Source organism: Choloepus didactylus, chromosome 2 (assembly GCF_015220235.1).
Source record: "Choloepus didactylus isolate mChoDid1 chromosome 2, mChoDid1.pri, whole genome shotgun sequence".
NCBI lineage: Eukaryota > Metazoa > Chordata > Mammalia > Pilosa > Megalonychidae > Choloepus > Choloepus didactylus.
In genome coordinates, this window is record NC_051308.1 from 245,785,726 (window position 1) to 245,799,230 (window position 13,505).

Consider the following 13,505-nt stretch of genomic DNA (forward strand, 5'->3'; position numbering starts at 1 on the left):
CCCTTAGGACGGACAGGAGCACCCTGTGGGCTACATCTGCCCTCTGTTTTAATAAAATCAGTAAAACAACGCCTCCCTCCCTAGTCCCAGTGTCCGGCTCCCTGAAGACCCTGGGAGCTAACGGGGAAGCTGGACGGGGAAGCTCTCCTGCTTTGCAGCAGAACACAAAGCCCTGAGAGCCCGTCCCAGCTCCCCACGAGAGGCTGCACATCCCCGGGGCTGCTTTTTGGCAACAAGCACACCCCTTTTTGTGCAGACTGCGATGCTCCCCTTTTGGCAGAGGGGCCACTCCCGGCCTGGAGGGCTTTCCCCAGTAGGTCTGCTCAGGCCATGGCTAAACCCCTCCTTGGCCTGGGGCCCCACTGCCTCATCTTTGAGGTGACATGAGAGGAGCGTCCGGACTTCCAGGAACTAAGGCCCATGTGGGCGGGCAGGGGGCAGGTGCAGCTCTGGGGGGACGCTGAGCAGTGGGGCCTCGGCTTGATTCTCAGCTTCCATGTGTCACCGTAGGCCTCACCCACCCACCCAGAACCAAAGGGTGGGGGTGCACCTGAGGGTGACCCCTGCTTCCGGCCCACAGCCGGGCTCTGAGGGCGCAGGAGGCAGTGTCCCGGGCAGAAGCTCCCACCCGCACCTCTCTGGCTCCAGCTCCCGCATCCCTGGCCCAGAACCTCCTGCCGGTGCTTCCTCAGGCCTGGACCCTCCTCCATCTGCCCCGGGGCTGTCCCTGGAGGCGCGGGGGCCACTCTGAGAAAGGCCACCTACCACCCACCACCCACGTGCAAAAGAAGCCCCAGGGAACAGGCGAGGCAGTTTCCGGGGAGAAAATCCCCAATTCTGAGCCCTCACGGCCCCTCCTTCCATGGAGCCTTTTCTGCACCCCACCCCCCAGCCCTCGCCTCTGGGTGACACAGACTCGTGCAGACCCTCAAGTCTCCACCAAGGGAAGGCTGAGAACGAAAAGTAAAAAAAAAAAAAAAAGACAAAAAAAGAAAAAGAACAGCGGCCGAAGCACCACGTAGAAAAGAGCTCGGCTTTATCAAACAGGATGGTTCCCAGGCTGGAAGGAACGTGCTGTGGGCCCGGGTGCCCGGGAGCCGCGGACCCCGGTGTCCTCGCATCCCAGCAGGGTGGCTCCACGGCGGCTTCCTCCCGCCTTCGCCCAGCGGGACCTTCCCGTCCATCCCGGGCAGGAAGCGGGGTCCGCGGGGAGTGGGGCTTGGGGCTGGTGGCCAGCTGAGCCGGGGCCCCCGGCCACTCCTTGGGTCCAGTGGAGGGAGGGCGGCCGCCCGCTCCGGGCCAGGACGGTCACCCTGAAAACAACGGCTTTGCTTGCAGAGGCAGGTGCACGTGGTGTGTCCACACCCGCTTCTGCCGCGCTGCAGACACAACCACCAGCCACTCTGCCCCCAAGACCGAAGGCCGCTGGGGAGCTGTTTTGGCAGTCCGTCAGCAAAGCAGGTCCTCTTGGTCCTAGGATCTCCCCAGGGAGATGGCAGCATCCCCAAAGGCTGCAGGGCCAGGACCCTTTCCCGGGGGACATGGGTCTCCGTGCCCTTGCTCGCCCCAGGAAGTCACCCGCAGGCTCCCTGCTGTCTGGGTGCTCGTCGGGCCCGGCCCGGAGGTCCTGCCTCCAGCCAGGGTCCCCTCAGTTGACCTTGCCCTCGGCGAGCTCCTCCTTGATGGGCGCCCTGCGCGCCTTGCAGTCCGGGAGGTCGAAGCCGAAGTCAGCCCAGTCGTCGGGCGGCGGCTGCCCGGCGCCGCGGTTGGGGATGGTGATGGTGTGGCGCACGCGGAAGTGCACGGCCTCCATGACGCGCTGGCGCTGCAGCTCGCCTGAGCCGCCGATGGAGATGGTAGCTGCGTTGCTGCTGGAGCGGACCAGCTGCTGCCCGCCACAGTCGCTGGCCTGCCTGAGGTCCTGCAGGCCCCTCCAGATGGCCGAGCGGTACTGGTCCGGGATCTTCAGGGCCCCCAGGTCCTGCAGGGGGTGGGGAGGGCAGCAGGGCTGGTCACCTTACCAGCCTCCTGCAGAGTCACCAGCCACCCTCATCCCCGTGCCTGGGGACGTCAGCCCATGTGCTGAGACCCAACAGGGTGAGGGTGTGGGACCCGCCTCGAGGGCAGCAGGAACCAGAGCCTCTGAGAAGGGCCTGGAAGGAGGCCAGGGAGGGCAGGAGAGCTCAGAAGTGCCCTGGGGTCCTCGGGTGGGCTGGGGTGTTGGGCTGAGAGGCGCCGAGGCTCCACGGCCAGGCCCCAGAGGACAGCCTGCCCCACGCCACTGGGGGAGTTGTGCACCCCACTCCCACGCCCCACCCAGAAACATGCTAAACACACGTATCCCATGGGGCGAGGCAAGGGTGAAAGCAGGCACTCAAGATGGCCCTGCAGTGTGCGATCCCCAGGGGCTGGCCACTGGGTGCAGGCGGCCATGCTGACGGGTGATGGCCACGCCTGGGGCAGAGGCAGGCTGAGCCCTTGGCCCCCTTCTGTGGCTGCTGCCCGAGACTGGGTGGGGCTGGGAGGGGGGCTGCAGAGGCCCCCCAGGACCTGAGCCAGAGCCCACGGGCCCCCTAGGCTAATGCTGTGCCTTCTGGGGTTCGCAAGGCCAGCCCCTTTGTGGGCTGGTGGAACGATGGCCCGAGGCAGACCTGCCCACCGGCGCGTGACAGTAACGTTCTCCTTTGGGGGCCAAGTAGTCACATGCAACCCAAGACACACCTGGCTCGTGTGATCAGTCACGGTGGCCGCTGACCCCCAGCCCCCACCCTGAACCCCGCCGTCTTCAGTGGCCATAGGTGGAGGACAGGCTGCCTGGCTTTTGTCCCAGCCACTTGCCTTCTCTGGGCCTCAGTTTGCCCCTTGTCAAACAGTACTAGCAAGACCCCTGGGATCTTACACTCTACAGCTCTTTGTGCCCTGTGAAACAGCCAGCACCCTAAAAGCAAAGGCTGCTTCGGTGCTGGAGGCCAAAGATTTCTGCACAACAGAAAATTCTCAGTCCTCCCCACCCAGCCCGGCTACTGGCAGCTTGAAGGTACAACCCCCACTTCCCCGGCCTGTTGCTGACCCAACAGGCCCTGCTAAAACCCCCAGGAATCGGGAGTCAACTTCAAACGAAGTCAAGCTGAGGACAAAGAGGCAGGGTGCTTGGGGGAGGCGGTTTCCAAATTCCCAAGCTTTCACCCCAGAGAGAACAGGAAGGGAGCTTTTGGCCAGAAGGAAGAGAAAGCTCAGGGGGTGGGGGCTCAGGACGGGCCCAGGGAGGGGCCGGTGGGCACCCACCTCTATCGTTAGATTCTGCAGGTGGTAGATGTTCTGTAAACCTTGTGAGGTAAAATACTCGATGCAGTTTGGACAGCCCAATCCTGTTAAAAAACTGCAGAGAGAACTTGAAAGATAAAGCCACATTCACTTCCAGGCACGTATGCCAGAGAGGCGTGGCTGGGGGGGCACGGTCTCCTAAACGGATCCCCGGCTGCCCCCTGCCCACCCGCTGGCCAAGGCTCCCTCAGGGACACTGCCCCGGCTTTTTATGCCTTTCTTCTTTCTAAGGGAACCGTTTTCCCCCAAGGCATCCACTGATGGACCCCATCATGCCTGTCCTCCAGGTTCACACCAGACAGCACGGGCTCAGCATGCAAATGGCAGGCTGGAGGCTGGTGGACTGGGAGCCCCGAACCCACCGAGGTTAGTGGAAAGGGAGGCTGTGTGGGTGGCCGCCAGCCGGGACCCCGTGCAGCCCGCATACCTGACGAGGCTGGGGTCAGCGTGGTAGGGGGGTGGTGGTGTGCAGTGGGACCCCGAGACCAGGGGTTGGGAGCCGTGGGCACCGTTCATCTCGCCGTTGGCCGGCAGCGGGTGGCCGTGGCTGTTGAGCATCCCGGAGCCTGGCCGGAGGGCAGGGTGGACCGTGAGAGCTGCCTGGGTGCCTGACACGGGCTCCATCCTGGCCCCCCGCACGCCCCGGGAGGCTCAGGCTCAAGCGTTTCAGCGACGGAGCCGTGAGTGGGGTTTGGGCTGCCAGCCCCCTGGGTCCTCGCCCACACACTAGGGAAGGAGGACAAGTATGCCTGGCAGGTGCCCAGGACAGCACCAGCTGCCTGAGTGCCCTGCACCCCACGGCTGACCTCTGACAGGTCGCTGCCTTCCGGGTGACTGGTGCCTCGGGCCGCGCCAGGGGAGCGGCTGCCCACGGCACTCAGAGCCGACCTTCCAGGGACAGGCACTGAGCGCTGCGTGCCTGTGGGCTTCATGCCCCTTGTTTCATCCTCACAATGAAGGGTTTGCAACTTTGGGCACCATTTTGCTGATGGGGAAACTGAGGCTCTGTTAAGAAATGACCCTGAGGTCCCTGGGCTGTCAAGTGGGGGCAGCAGGACGTGACGCGTGGCTTCCCAACCACCCCAACCCTGCCTCTCCCCACAGGGCCACGCCACCCTCCACCAGGGACTCACCCACGGGCCCCAGGGTGGGCCCGGCTGCCGGGCCGTGCGGGGGCGGCTGCCCCACCAGCTGGTTGACTGAGGGCAGCTTGTTGGCGCCGCCGTGGACCTTGCTCATGGGTGAGAGGACGGGCCCGTAGGACGGAGGCTGCAGGTGGCTCCTGTGGGGCGCCCGCTCGATTGGTGAAAGGCTGACGTGGCCTCAGCTCCTTCCCTCACCTCCACCCACCCCTGCCTTGGCCCCCACGCGGCCGTGGGCTGAGGCCCTGACCCCCGTGGCAGGGAGCCCTTTGTCCTGGGGCAACAAACACCAACCCCCTCACCTGCCCTCCTTGCCCCAGAACCCTCCCTGCTGCTCTTGGCAGGCACCCAACATGGGGGTGGGGGCAGAGGGGGGCCTGCACCCCAGGAAGGACCCCGGGCTCTGTGGTCGGGGTTGCTCCATCCACCCAGAAGACACTTGGGGCCCCTCGGGGTCTGGACCCTCCCAGGGGCAAGTGAGGACAAGGCCCGGCCCCTGCTCTCAGCAGCCATGCAGGGCACCAGGCAGCCGCGGTGCAGGGTGGGCTTCCTGGAGGGGGCACCGGGCAGAGCCCCAAGCTCCCCAGCCCTCACGGCCCAGCCCAGGCACCTGAGACCCTCTGGACATTTTCCCTGCCGGCTTGAGCCTGCCACCCCCTCCCGGCTCTGGCGGTGCTGGGGAGGGACAGGGGTCCTGGGTGGGGGCTGCACTCACGGCCGCGGCAGGAGCTGCTGCTGCTGCTGCCGGTAGGACTCGACCAGCGGCTGCGGCACCAGCTCCACGAGCTCCAGGCCCTCCTTGATCTTCATCAGCACCTCGAAGTTCTCCCGGCCCCGCACCTGCGCGACAGGTGGGCTTTGCCAGGGCTGGTGCGAGACCCTTGGGGTGCCTCGGGGGACGGGGGCCTGTAGGCATGGGAGCCCCCTCCGCTTCTTGCCCCTTCCCCACAAGCAGGGCTGAGCAGAGCCCCCACCCCAGGGCCACGTGCACACCCGCCCCTCTCAGGCCCGCCGGGAGCCTGTGCTCCCCATCCCTCCTCCCCAGCGCTGAGCAGTCGGATACTGAGGGGGAGCTTGGAGGATACACGGCTCTCATAACGAGGGGCACATTCTTGAACTCAGGAGCTCGACACCCCCATATTGCAGACGGTCCTGCTGGAGCCCTCGGGGGCCTGGGCTCACCAGCCAGGGTCACAGCAGGTGATGGTCACAGACACCAGTGACCGCTCGGCGCCTGCCAGGCTTTAGGACTTGGGGAGTCCTCAGGAATCCCCCCCACCCCCCACCCTGTGGGAATCTGCCTCGTTCCAAATGTCGCGTCTGCTCTAAGCCTTCGCTGCAAACGGGACTTGGTGACCGGCTCCCCCCATGCTGTCCCCAGGTGAGCTGGCCCCTCCGGTCCCGGCTCTCGGAAGGGCTGAGGGCTGAGGGCCTGCTGCTGCCCGGCCCGGCACGTCCCCACTCACGGGCATGTAGTACATGTCCTCGTCCCCAGGCCGCCGCCTCTTCACGTTGGAACCCAGAGCTGGGATGGCAGGGGGGCTCTGCTTGAAGGCTGGGAGGGGGCAGGGCGCTGGGTGAGTGACTGGGCAGGGGCGCGGGGGCCACGCACGGGGGGACACGGGCAGCGCCAAGTCCACTCGCTGGGCAGGCAAAGCCAAAGGGACACCAGACGTGTGCCCACGAGTCAGCACCACCGAGCGGCGCGGGGACGGGCCCGGGGACGGCTGAGCCCACACTCTGGACACTGGATGGGGCGGCTCCCGGTGGCGGCCATGGGCTGCTGGCCTCGGACACAGGCTCACCCGCACCTGCCGGCGTTTCTCCCAAGCCCCCCGGGCTTGCAGGGTGACGTGGCTGTAGGGTTCCAGGCCCCCACCCACACTCCTGCCCAGAGCCCGGCTCACCGCGCTTGCTGGCGGCCCCGCTCTTGGCGGCACTGTCACTCAGGGCCTGCTGCTCGCGGAAGTGGTCCTCGTCGGCCTTGCGGTCACGGCCAGGGCAGGCGCAGATGCGGCCCTCAAAGGAGCGGCGACCCAGCACCTGCCCGCTGTGGGTGGGCACGGCCGGGTCCGTGAGCCTCTGGGTCCTCCCGGCCCCACAGCAGATGCCACAGGGCTCCCAGGGAGGGGCGCTGGTGCCCTCCGGCCAGGGGAGCTGCTGCTGCTCATGCAGCTGCTGAGTCTGCTCCAAGATGCCCATGGGGGCCCCAGGCCCCTGCCTTCCCCCCAGGCCCAGCTCCTGCCCAAGCAGCCCCTGCAGGCCAGGGGGAGCCCCTCGGGCGTCTTCCCATAGCCTGCCTGCTCCCTGTCTCCAAGTCAAGCCCCACAGCTCCAGCCCAAGCCCTCCGCAGACCCCCCGACTCACTCTCGGGTCTCCAGGGTGATGATGAGGAGGATGGGCCGCCTGTTCATGCCCCCCACGCAGCTGCTGTTGCACATGAAGTTGTACAGGATGGTGGTGAACTCCGTCCCCACCTGCACATGGGGAGGCGGGAGAGGGCTGTGTGTCACACACGGCCCCAACCCACAGGAGCAGTGACTCCTGGGCTGGGAAGGCCCCAGCACCCACATTTGGTCCTGGTTTGGTGGTGGGGAGGGGAGGGCAGGGCTGAGGCTCTGCTCTGTGGCCCTCTGTCTGCCATCCATCCATCCATCCATCCAACCATTCAGCTTCCCATCCATCCATCATCCATCCATCCATCCATCCATCCAGCTTCCCATCCATCCATCCATCCACCCAACCATTCAGCTTCCCATCCATCCATCCAACCATCCATCCATCCACCCAACCATCCAGCTATCCATCCATCCATTTAGCCATCCACTCACCCACCCACCCAGCCATCCAGCTGTCCATGTATTCATCCAACCAGCCATCCATTCATTCATCCCCCAGCACACACTCTCATTTCCCAGGAGGAAGAGGGGCCCAGAGATGGTGAGGGGTGGGGCTGAGGCGAGAACCCGGGACTCCTGACTGCTTGTCAACCTGCCACCATAAAACGGGCCCTGGGTTGGGAAATGAAAACCAGACGCTGGTTGGGAGAACCTTGGTCTTCTGGAAAACTGCTGACACGCAGCAGCCACCAGGGGGCGAGAGTGCCCTGCTTTCCGAGGAGCAGCGGGCAGGTGGGGCAGGTGAGGCCTGGGGCGTGTGGAAGGGAGAGCCCGTGGGGAGGGAGGGACACAGGTGGTGCTCACCTCTCGCTGGGCCCCAGGGCCACTGAGGGAAAGGGCTGCTGGAGGGCCCGCGGGAGGGGAGCGAGGGGACCAGGTACAGGGAAGGTGGGGCTCGCCCCACCCATGCTCCCCGGGAGCCTGTCCCGCCCCTCCCCTCCCCGCTCTGCAGCGTCTCAAACCCTCCTTTTCCCTCCACTCGCAGCCCTTCACCCCAGCCGGGGCCCCACTCCCACCCCCGGACCTTCTACCGCCCTCAGGCTCTCCTCCTCCTCGTGCCCCTCCCACTCGGTCCTAGCTAACCCCAGGCCCCCAGGTCTCAGCCTCCTCCAGCCCCCCCGGGGTCCCCCAGCAGGCTCCCATTGTCCCCCTAGTGTGACACCACAGCCCCCGCTGCAGAACCTCCTTCCCTCCACAGACAGGTGCCAGGACCCAACCCCCCAACTCTTCCCTGCTCCCCGGGAGCCCACACCTGCCTGGGGCCAGTGTTTGGGGACCGGGAGGTGAGACCCGCGGGCCGGGCTGAAGACTTGAGGGTGCGGATCCTGCCCCAGCACCGAGAAGGACGCGGACGCCCCCAGGGGCCCCAGGGCATCCGGGCCCCCGACCCAGAGGGGCAGCCCAGGAGAGCGGTGCCCACAGCAGGGGCTGCGGAGTAAGTGTCGGCAGCCGAGGGGCGGGAAGGGGCTGTGCTGGGGACAGATGGGGCAGAGCGGGGACGCTGGAGGGCCGCAGACGGACGTCTCGCCGCCCGGGGTCCCACCTGGGGGGGCTCGTAGGGCACCATGACGCTCTGCCTGCCTGTGACCGGATCGTCCACGTACTGGGCGAGGTTGTTGCCCTCCACGCGGATGAGGTGGCTGGCGGGGGCCGACTGCCCTGCGGAGAGTGCACCACGTCAGGGGGCTGCCCGCAGCACCCCGCGGGCTCGGGACCCTGCTCCCCCCACCCCGCCTGCCCACCCCCGGAGTCCTCCCAGGCCACTTGGTCCTGCCTGGGGGGCTCAGCCTCGGAGCCCCTCCCTCGGAAGGCCTGGTCTGCCCCGCTCTCGGCAGCGATCCCCCAGGCTGGGGGGGGGGGGCTCACCTTCGTTGAAGTCCCGGCCGAGCTCGTGGTTGGGGCAGCGCTTGACGACCTCGGTCACGTGCTCCGCCTTTTTGTAGACAGGCATGGCCCGGACGGCGGTGCCGGGGGGCGGGGGCGCCGCCACCTTGACCTGGATGGGGCACGTCTTGGCGATCTGGCAGTAGAGCTTCTTCAGCAGCGGGGAGTACTGCGGGAGGGGGCAGTGAGGTGGGGCCGTCCGCACCCCGGCCCAGCACCCCCGCCCAGGGGCGCCCTCCGCCGTCCCTCCGCCTCCCCACCCCCCGGCTGGCAGGGCGCAGGGGAGCCCCGCCCCAAGGAGCTTCTGAGACGGGGGCTCCACGGGCCCCTCCCGCCTGCCAAGCCCCCAGGCACCTGCCCCTCCGCAGCACCCCCCAGGCTCGTCTCCCTGCACCCCTCCACCAGCGCCCCTTTGGGCTCAGCACCAGCAGTTCCAGGCGCCTGCTGCGGCCAGGCCGGGCGTTTTATATCCGATGCCACCAGTGGAGAAGGAGGTGCCATTGGCCCCGTTTTATGGATGAGGAGAGTAAAGGCCAGAAAAGTGAGGCAGCACTGGAGAGAGGGGTGCTGGGACGGAAGCTGGGGTGTGGTACTAGGAGCTGGATGCTAGGATGGGAGCTGGGAGCCGGGTGCTGGGACAGGTGCTGGGATGGGGTACTGGGCTGATTTCTGAAATGGCATGCTGGGAAGGGGTGCTGGGAAGGGGGAGCTAGTTTGCAGTGCTGGGAGCTAAGTGCTGGTTGGTTGACAGGTGCTGGGAGCTGGGTGCTGGGTGCTGCAGGTCCACCTGAGGCAGGGCCAGGCCTTCCCCGCCCCCAAGGTAATGGCTGAAGGGGCATTGGCGGCTTTGGTCTTGGTTTTGAGGAGCCCAGGGACAGGCCTTGCTGGCATTTGCCTGAACGGATGGGCAGGCTCCCCAGACCCTGGGGCCTTGTCAGGCCGCTCCCCGGGACAGTGTGAGGCTGCAAGCTAAGGACGGCTACCGCAGGGGGCTCTAGCACCCCTGCCTCTGTGGCCCTGGGGAGCTCAACCCTCTCCGACGGCACCCGGGGTCGCGGGCTGAGCCTCTGGCCTGTGGGCTTCCTCAAGGCCCCCAGGGCCACCATGGGGAGGTCCCGACCTAGCAGCCCCGACTCTCCAGCCTGGGCCTGGGACACAAGGGGGACCCCAGGAGGACCCGGGCCTGCCCCTGACTCACAGCAGACCCTCGGTGCGGCCAGCAGGTACCTGCAGTGAGTTCTAGAGGGTCTGGCCAAGACCCCCCCAGGGGGCCCACTTGTCTCTAAGCTGACTGACACCCCATTGACTGGTTCACATCTGGGTCTCCCTCAACCCCCTTCTCCTGGGGACAGTGGAGGAAATCCCCCACACTCAGGTGAGAGGGTGGTCTGTGCCCCCCACCCTGAGCCCTCTGTCCCCTGACAAGCCCCTGGGATGCATCCTCCACGACACAGTGGGGAGACTGAGGCTGGAGACGGTGAGCTGCTGCAGGGCCCTGGGAGGAGAAGGCCCCGTCCAGAGCCTTCCCCTTGGCAAGACAGTGGGGGTCCTGACACCCCTCAATCCGCAGATGGAAGGACCCACCTGGCCACGGCACAGCTGTGAACCCCGTGGCCCCACGGCCCAGCAGGGACCGCACATGTCCTGGGCAAGTCCCAGCCCACGGCAGCACGTGAGGAAGGGGCCAGGGATGGGGCGGCCCGGGGTGGGGGACCGCACCAGGGGAACAGCTGCCCCCCCCACTCAGGACCCTGCCAGGGACTCACGGGAAACACTGACCATCCTGGGGTGGGTCTGAAGGGCTGGATGGACTGCGCAATGCCCCCAACACCAGGTTTAGGACAAGCCCCCTCTGCCCCCATGGGGCTTGTCCCCTCACCCAGACCCCGCACCACCCTGAGGTCCAGAGCCTGAGGTCTGGAGCCCAGGACCCACAGCCCGTGCCCACCCCCACCTCGGGCCCAGTGCCACGGCAGGACGCAGCCTGGTCCTGAGTGAAGAACGCGGTTTAGGGGCTGTCGCCCACCCCCTCTGAGCCTGACCCCTTTTCGGAAGGTGCAGTCTCCTTGCTGCGCTCACCCGGTGTCCCGCGGGGGTTGGTGCTGCTGCCAGGGGTGGGGGGGGCTGGATGATGAGCCCACTGCCCTGCTCCCAGCCCCCACCCTCTGCACGGAACCCGGGAGACTCAGCTGGGGGTGTCCTCGCCCCGACCTCTGAGCGGCCTGTGCCAGGACCCTGGTTTCCTTGGGTGGAGACCCTGCCTCCGGGTGCCACGAGGCACGCAGACTCCGTCTTTGCCGGCTGGGACAGGAGAAAGCAGCTACCCCTGTGCCTGTGCCTGGGCAGGTGAGAGGGACACGGGGTCCGGCAGGTGGAGGAGATGTGACCCAGCTTCCCTGAAGCTCGGGGCAGCCAGGAGGGGAGCATTTAGGGAGCGCTTCCTGTGTGCAGGGCCCATGCTCCCCCCGGGGATCTAGGCACCTGGAGGCAGGAGCTGGCCCTGTCCCCCATGTCTCCTGCCAGTAACCCGCAGCCAGCAGAGGTGTGCAGCAGGCGCTCAGTAAGTGCACATGGACTCTCCACTTCTTGCGACCTCTCCCAGGTGTGCACGTGCCCAAGACAGTGGACACCCGGCCCAAAGCAAACACTAGGCACCAACTTAGTGCACAGCCCTTGTGGCACCCCCAGGAGAGGTCTAAGGACAGGGCCCTGACTCTGCAGGCAACCCCACACAGGGAGCAAGCCGGGCAGCACCAGGTCAGCCAGGGAGGGAGTGCGGGGCCATCGGTCAGCAGGCATTCATTGAGTGCCTACTGTTTGCCATGTCCTGGACCAGGCTCTTCACCCACAGGAGACTTATTGGAGGCTGTGCTCCATCAGGCACAGGGTGGCCACTGCCACTGTGCACCCTTGAAGGCTACAGGGTCCCGACACCCACCAAGGGGTACCCCACTGAGGGCCACAGAACCCCACAGGCACCCACCAAGGGCCACGGGGACCCCTGACACCCACTGAAGGCCATGTGGACCCCGGACACCTACCAAAAGTCACAGAGCCCCCAGGCCCCCACACCGTGGAGCCCATGGGCACTGACACCAACTGAAGGCCAGGGAACCCCAGGGCACCCAGAAATACCAGGCGTGTGTTGGCTGTGCACAGTGACGTGACTTCCCGTTGCCCTTGTTGCCTCGTTGGCCAGGTGGGCTGCTAGTGGGTCCCTGTTGTCAGCCAGCACCACTGACCAGTGAAGGCGGGAGGGGTCCCCCAGGTGTGGCAGGCCCCTCTTGGTGTCCCCACCCCCTGGTCCCTCTGTCCACTGCCCTAGTGCCCCAGCCCATGGCGGGCCATGTGGTTTCCCTGGTCAGCGAGGAGAAACAGGGCCTGAGCCGAGGAGAGACAGGGCCTGAGCCGCCTTCCTGAGCAGCCCCCCTAGTGAGGGAGGGGAGCCCTGTGCCCATGGTGGGGAAGGGGGGCCCTGTACCCATCGAGGAGGGAGAGAGGGTGGGGGGCCTGCACCCATGGGGGAGGGAGAGAGAGGTCCCTGCGCCCATTGGGGAGGGAGGGGGCCTGTGCCTGTGCCCACATTGGCCGTGTCCCGCAGGGATGGAGCTGGGTTCCAGGCGGGCGGAGGCGCCCTGATGACGTCGTGTCTGAACTGCTCCAGCCCTGAAGCTGGGTGCAGGGTCCGCCCAGCCGCTTTGCTGCTCCTCCCCACACCCCCTCCACCTCCCACCCCCACCGGGACCTCAGAGCCCCCTCCTCCAGGCCACAGCATCAGCCATGCGCCCACTTCACAGATCCAACTCCCAGCGCCCGCACCTTCCGAACCACCAGCCCCAGGACAAAGCCGAGTGGAGGCGCGTCCCGGGGTCGGGGCACAGGATGCAAACGCAGGCCAGCTTGCGGCCGGTCCCGGGTGGGTACAGGGTACTTTGCGGGCCGAGGGTGTCACCAGAGAACCCCACGAACTCGGGAAGCGCCGCTCGGCTCGGCAGGGTCCTGCGTGGGAGTTGGGGGGACTTGCCATCATCTCTCCCGCCCCAGGAGGAGGGCCCCCCACTCCCGAGGGCGCCGGCCGGCTGTGGCCAGGGGAGCTGTCCCTGGTGCTGGTGGACGGCGCGGCCCTGAGCAGGAATGGGGGGCTCCCCGAGGGCCTGGGGGCGCCCCCTCCCCTGGCACCACCGTGGGCCACGCGGGCTCATCCCGGCCGCTGAGTCTGGCGCCTGGTCCTGGGCCTTTTCCCCGCAGGGCTGTCCCCTGCCCGGTGGCCCCAGGCTGGCAGCACGTGCTCCGCGGGGCACAGCAGCCCCCGCCCCGGCCAGGGGTTTTGACCCACAGATGGCCCGAGTGGGGCGGCCTCAGGGGTCAGCCTGGGGGCCTCAGGCAGTGACGCTGGCAGCCGCTGGGCTGCGGGGTTGGGGGACAGCCTGGGAGGGGACTGTCCAGGTCTGCCACATGGGGCCTCCTGTCCAAGAGGGCCTGTTCTGGGAGGCCCCCCACCCTCCAGCTCCCTCCTGCCGCAGAGCTTCTGGGCCTCGGGCTCTGGCACCACGGACAGGGGCAGGAGGGCCCGGGTCCACTGTCCATTCTACAGAAAAGGGCCTGTGGAGAGGCCGCCCCTCCCTCCCTCCCTCCCGTTCCCTCCTTCCCTAGAACCGCTAGATGGATGTGTTTCAACAGATTCCGAGCTGATAAAATCTTATTTATCTTCGGCTGTTGACACAGAACCGTCTAGACTTGTCTGCTCCAGGATGTG

General features: G+C 66.9%; 2 protein-coding genes across 2 annotated transcripts in view; one reads left to right on the plus strand and one right to left on the minus strand.

Annotated features, from left to right (window-relative positions):
* Positions 1-1,019: 1,019 nt before the first annotated feature.
* TP73 (tumor protein p73) overlaps positions 1,020-13,505 on the minus strand; it is a 60,913-nt gene continuing 48,427 nt past the window's right edge. The window contains exons 5-14 of the mRNA XM_037828704.1: positions 8,732-8,918; positions 8,409-8,524; positions 6,834-6,943; positions 6,374-6,516; positions 5,933-6,021; positions 5,182-5,306; positions 4,458-4,606; positions 3,752-3,890; positions 3,286-3,379; positions 1,020-1,981 (exon numbers count right to left, since the gene is read on the minus strand). Of these exons, the coding sequence (XP_037684632.1) occupies positions 1,649-1,981; positions 3,286-3,379; positions 3,752-3,890; positions 4,458-4,606; positions 5,182-5,306; positions 5,933-6,021; positions 6,374-6,516; positions 6,834-6,943; positions 8,409-8,524; positions 8,732-8,918 (1,485 nt within the window). The 3' untranslated portion in view covers positions 1,020-1,648. The remainder of the gene's footprint in view (positions 1,982-3,285; positions 3,380-3,751; positions 3,891-4,457; positions 4,607-5,181; positions 5,307-5,932; positions 6,022-6,373; positions 6,517-6,833; positions 6,944-8,408; positions 8,525-8,731; positions 8,919-13,505) is intronic.
* LOC119528059 (splicing factor, proline- and glutamine-rich-like) lies at positions 9,141-12,993 on the plus strand. Its single transcript, XM_037828705.1, has 5 exons — positions 9,141-9,290; positions 9,501-9,569; positions 10,320-10,421; positions 10,905-11,095; positions 12,351-12,993. The coding sequence occupies exons 1-5, from the start codon at positions 9,267-9,269 to the stop codon at positions 12,961-12,963; spliced, it is 999 nt and encodes a 332-aa protein (XP_037684633.1). The 5' UTR covers positions 9,141-9,266; the 3' UTR covers positions 12,964-12,993.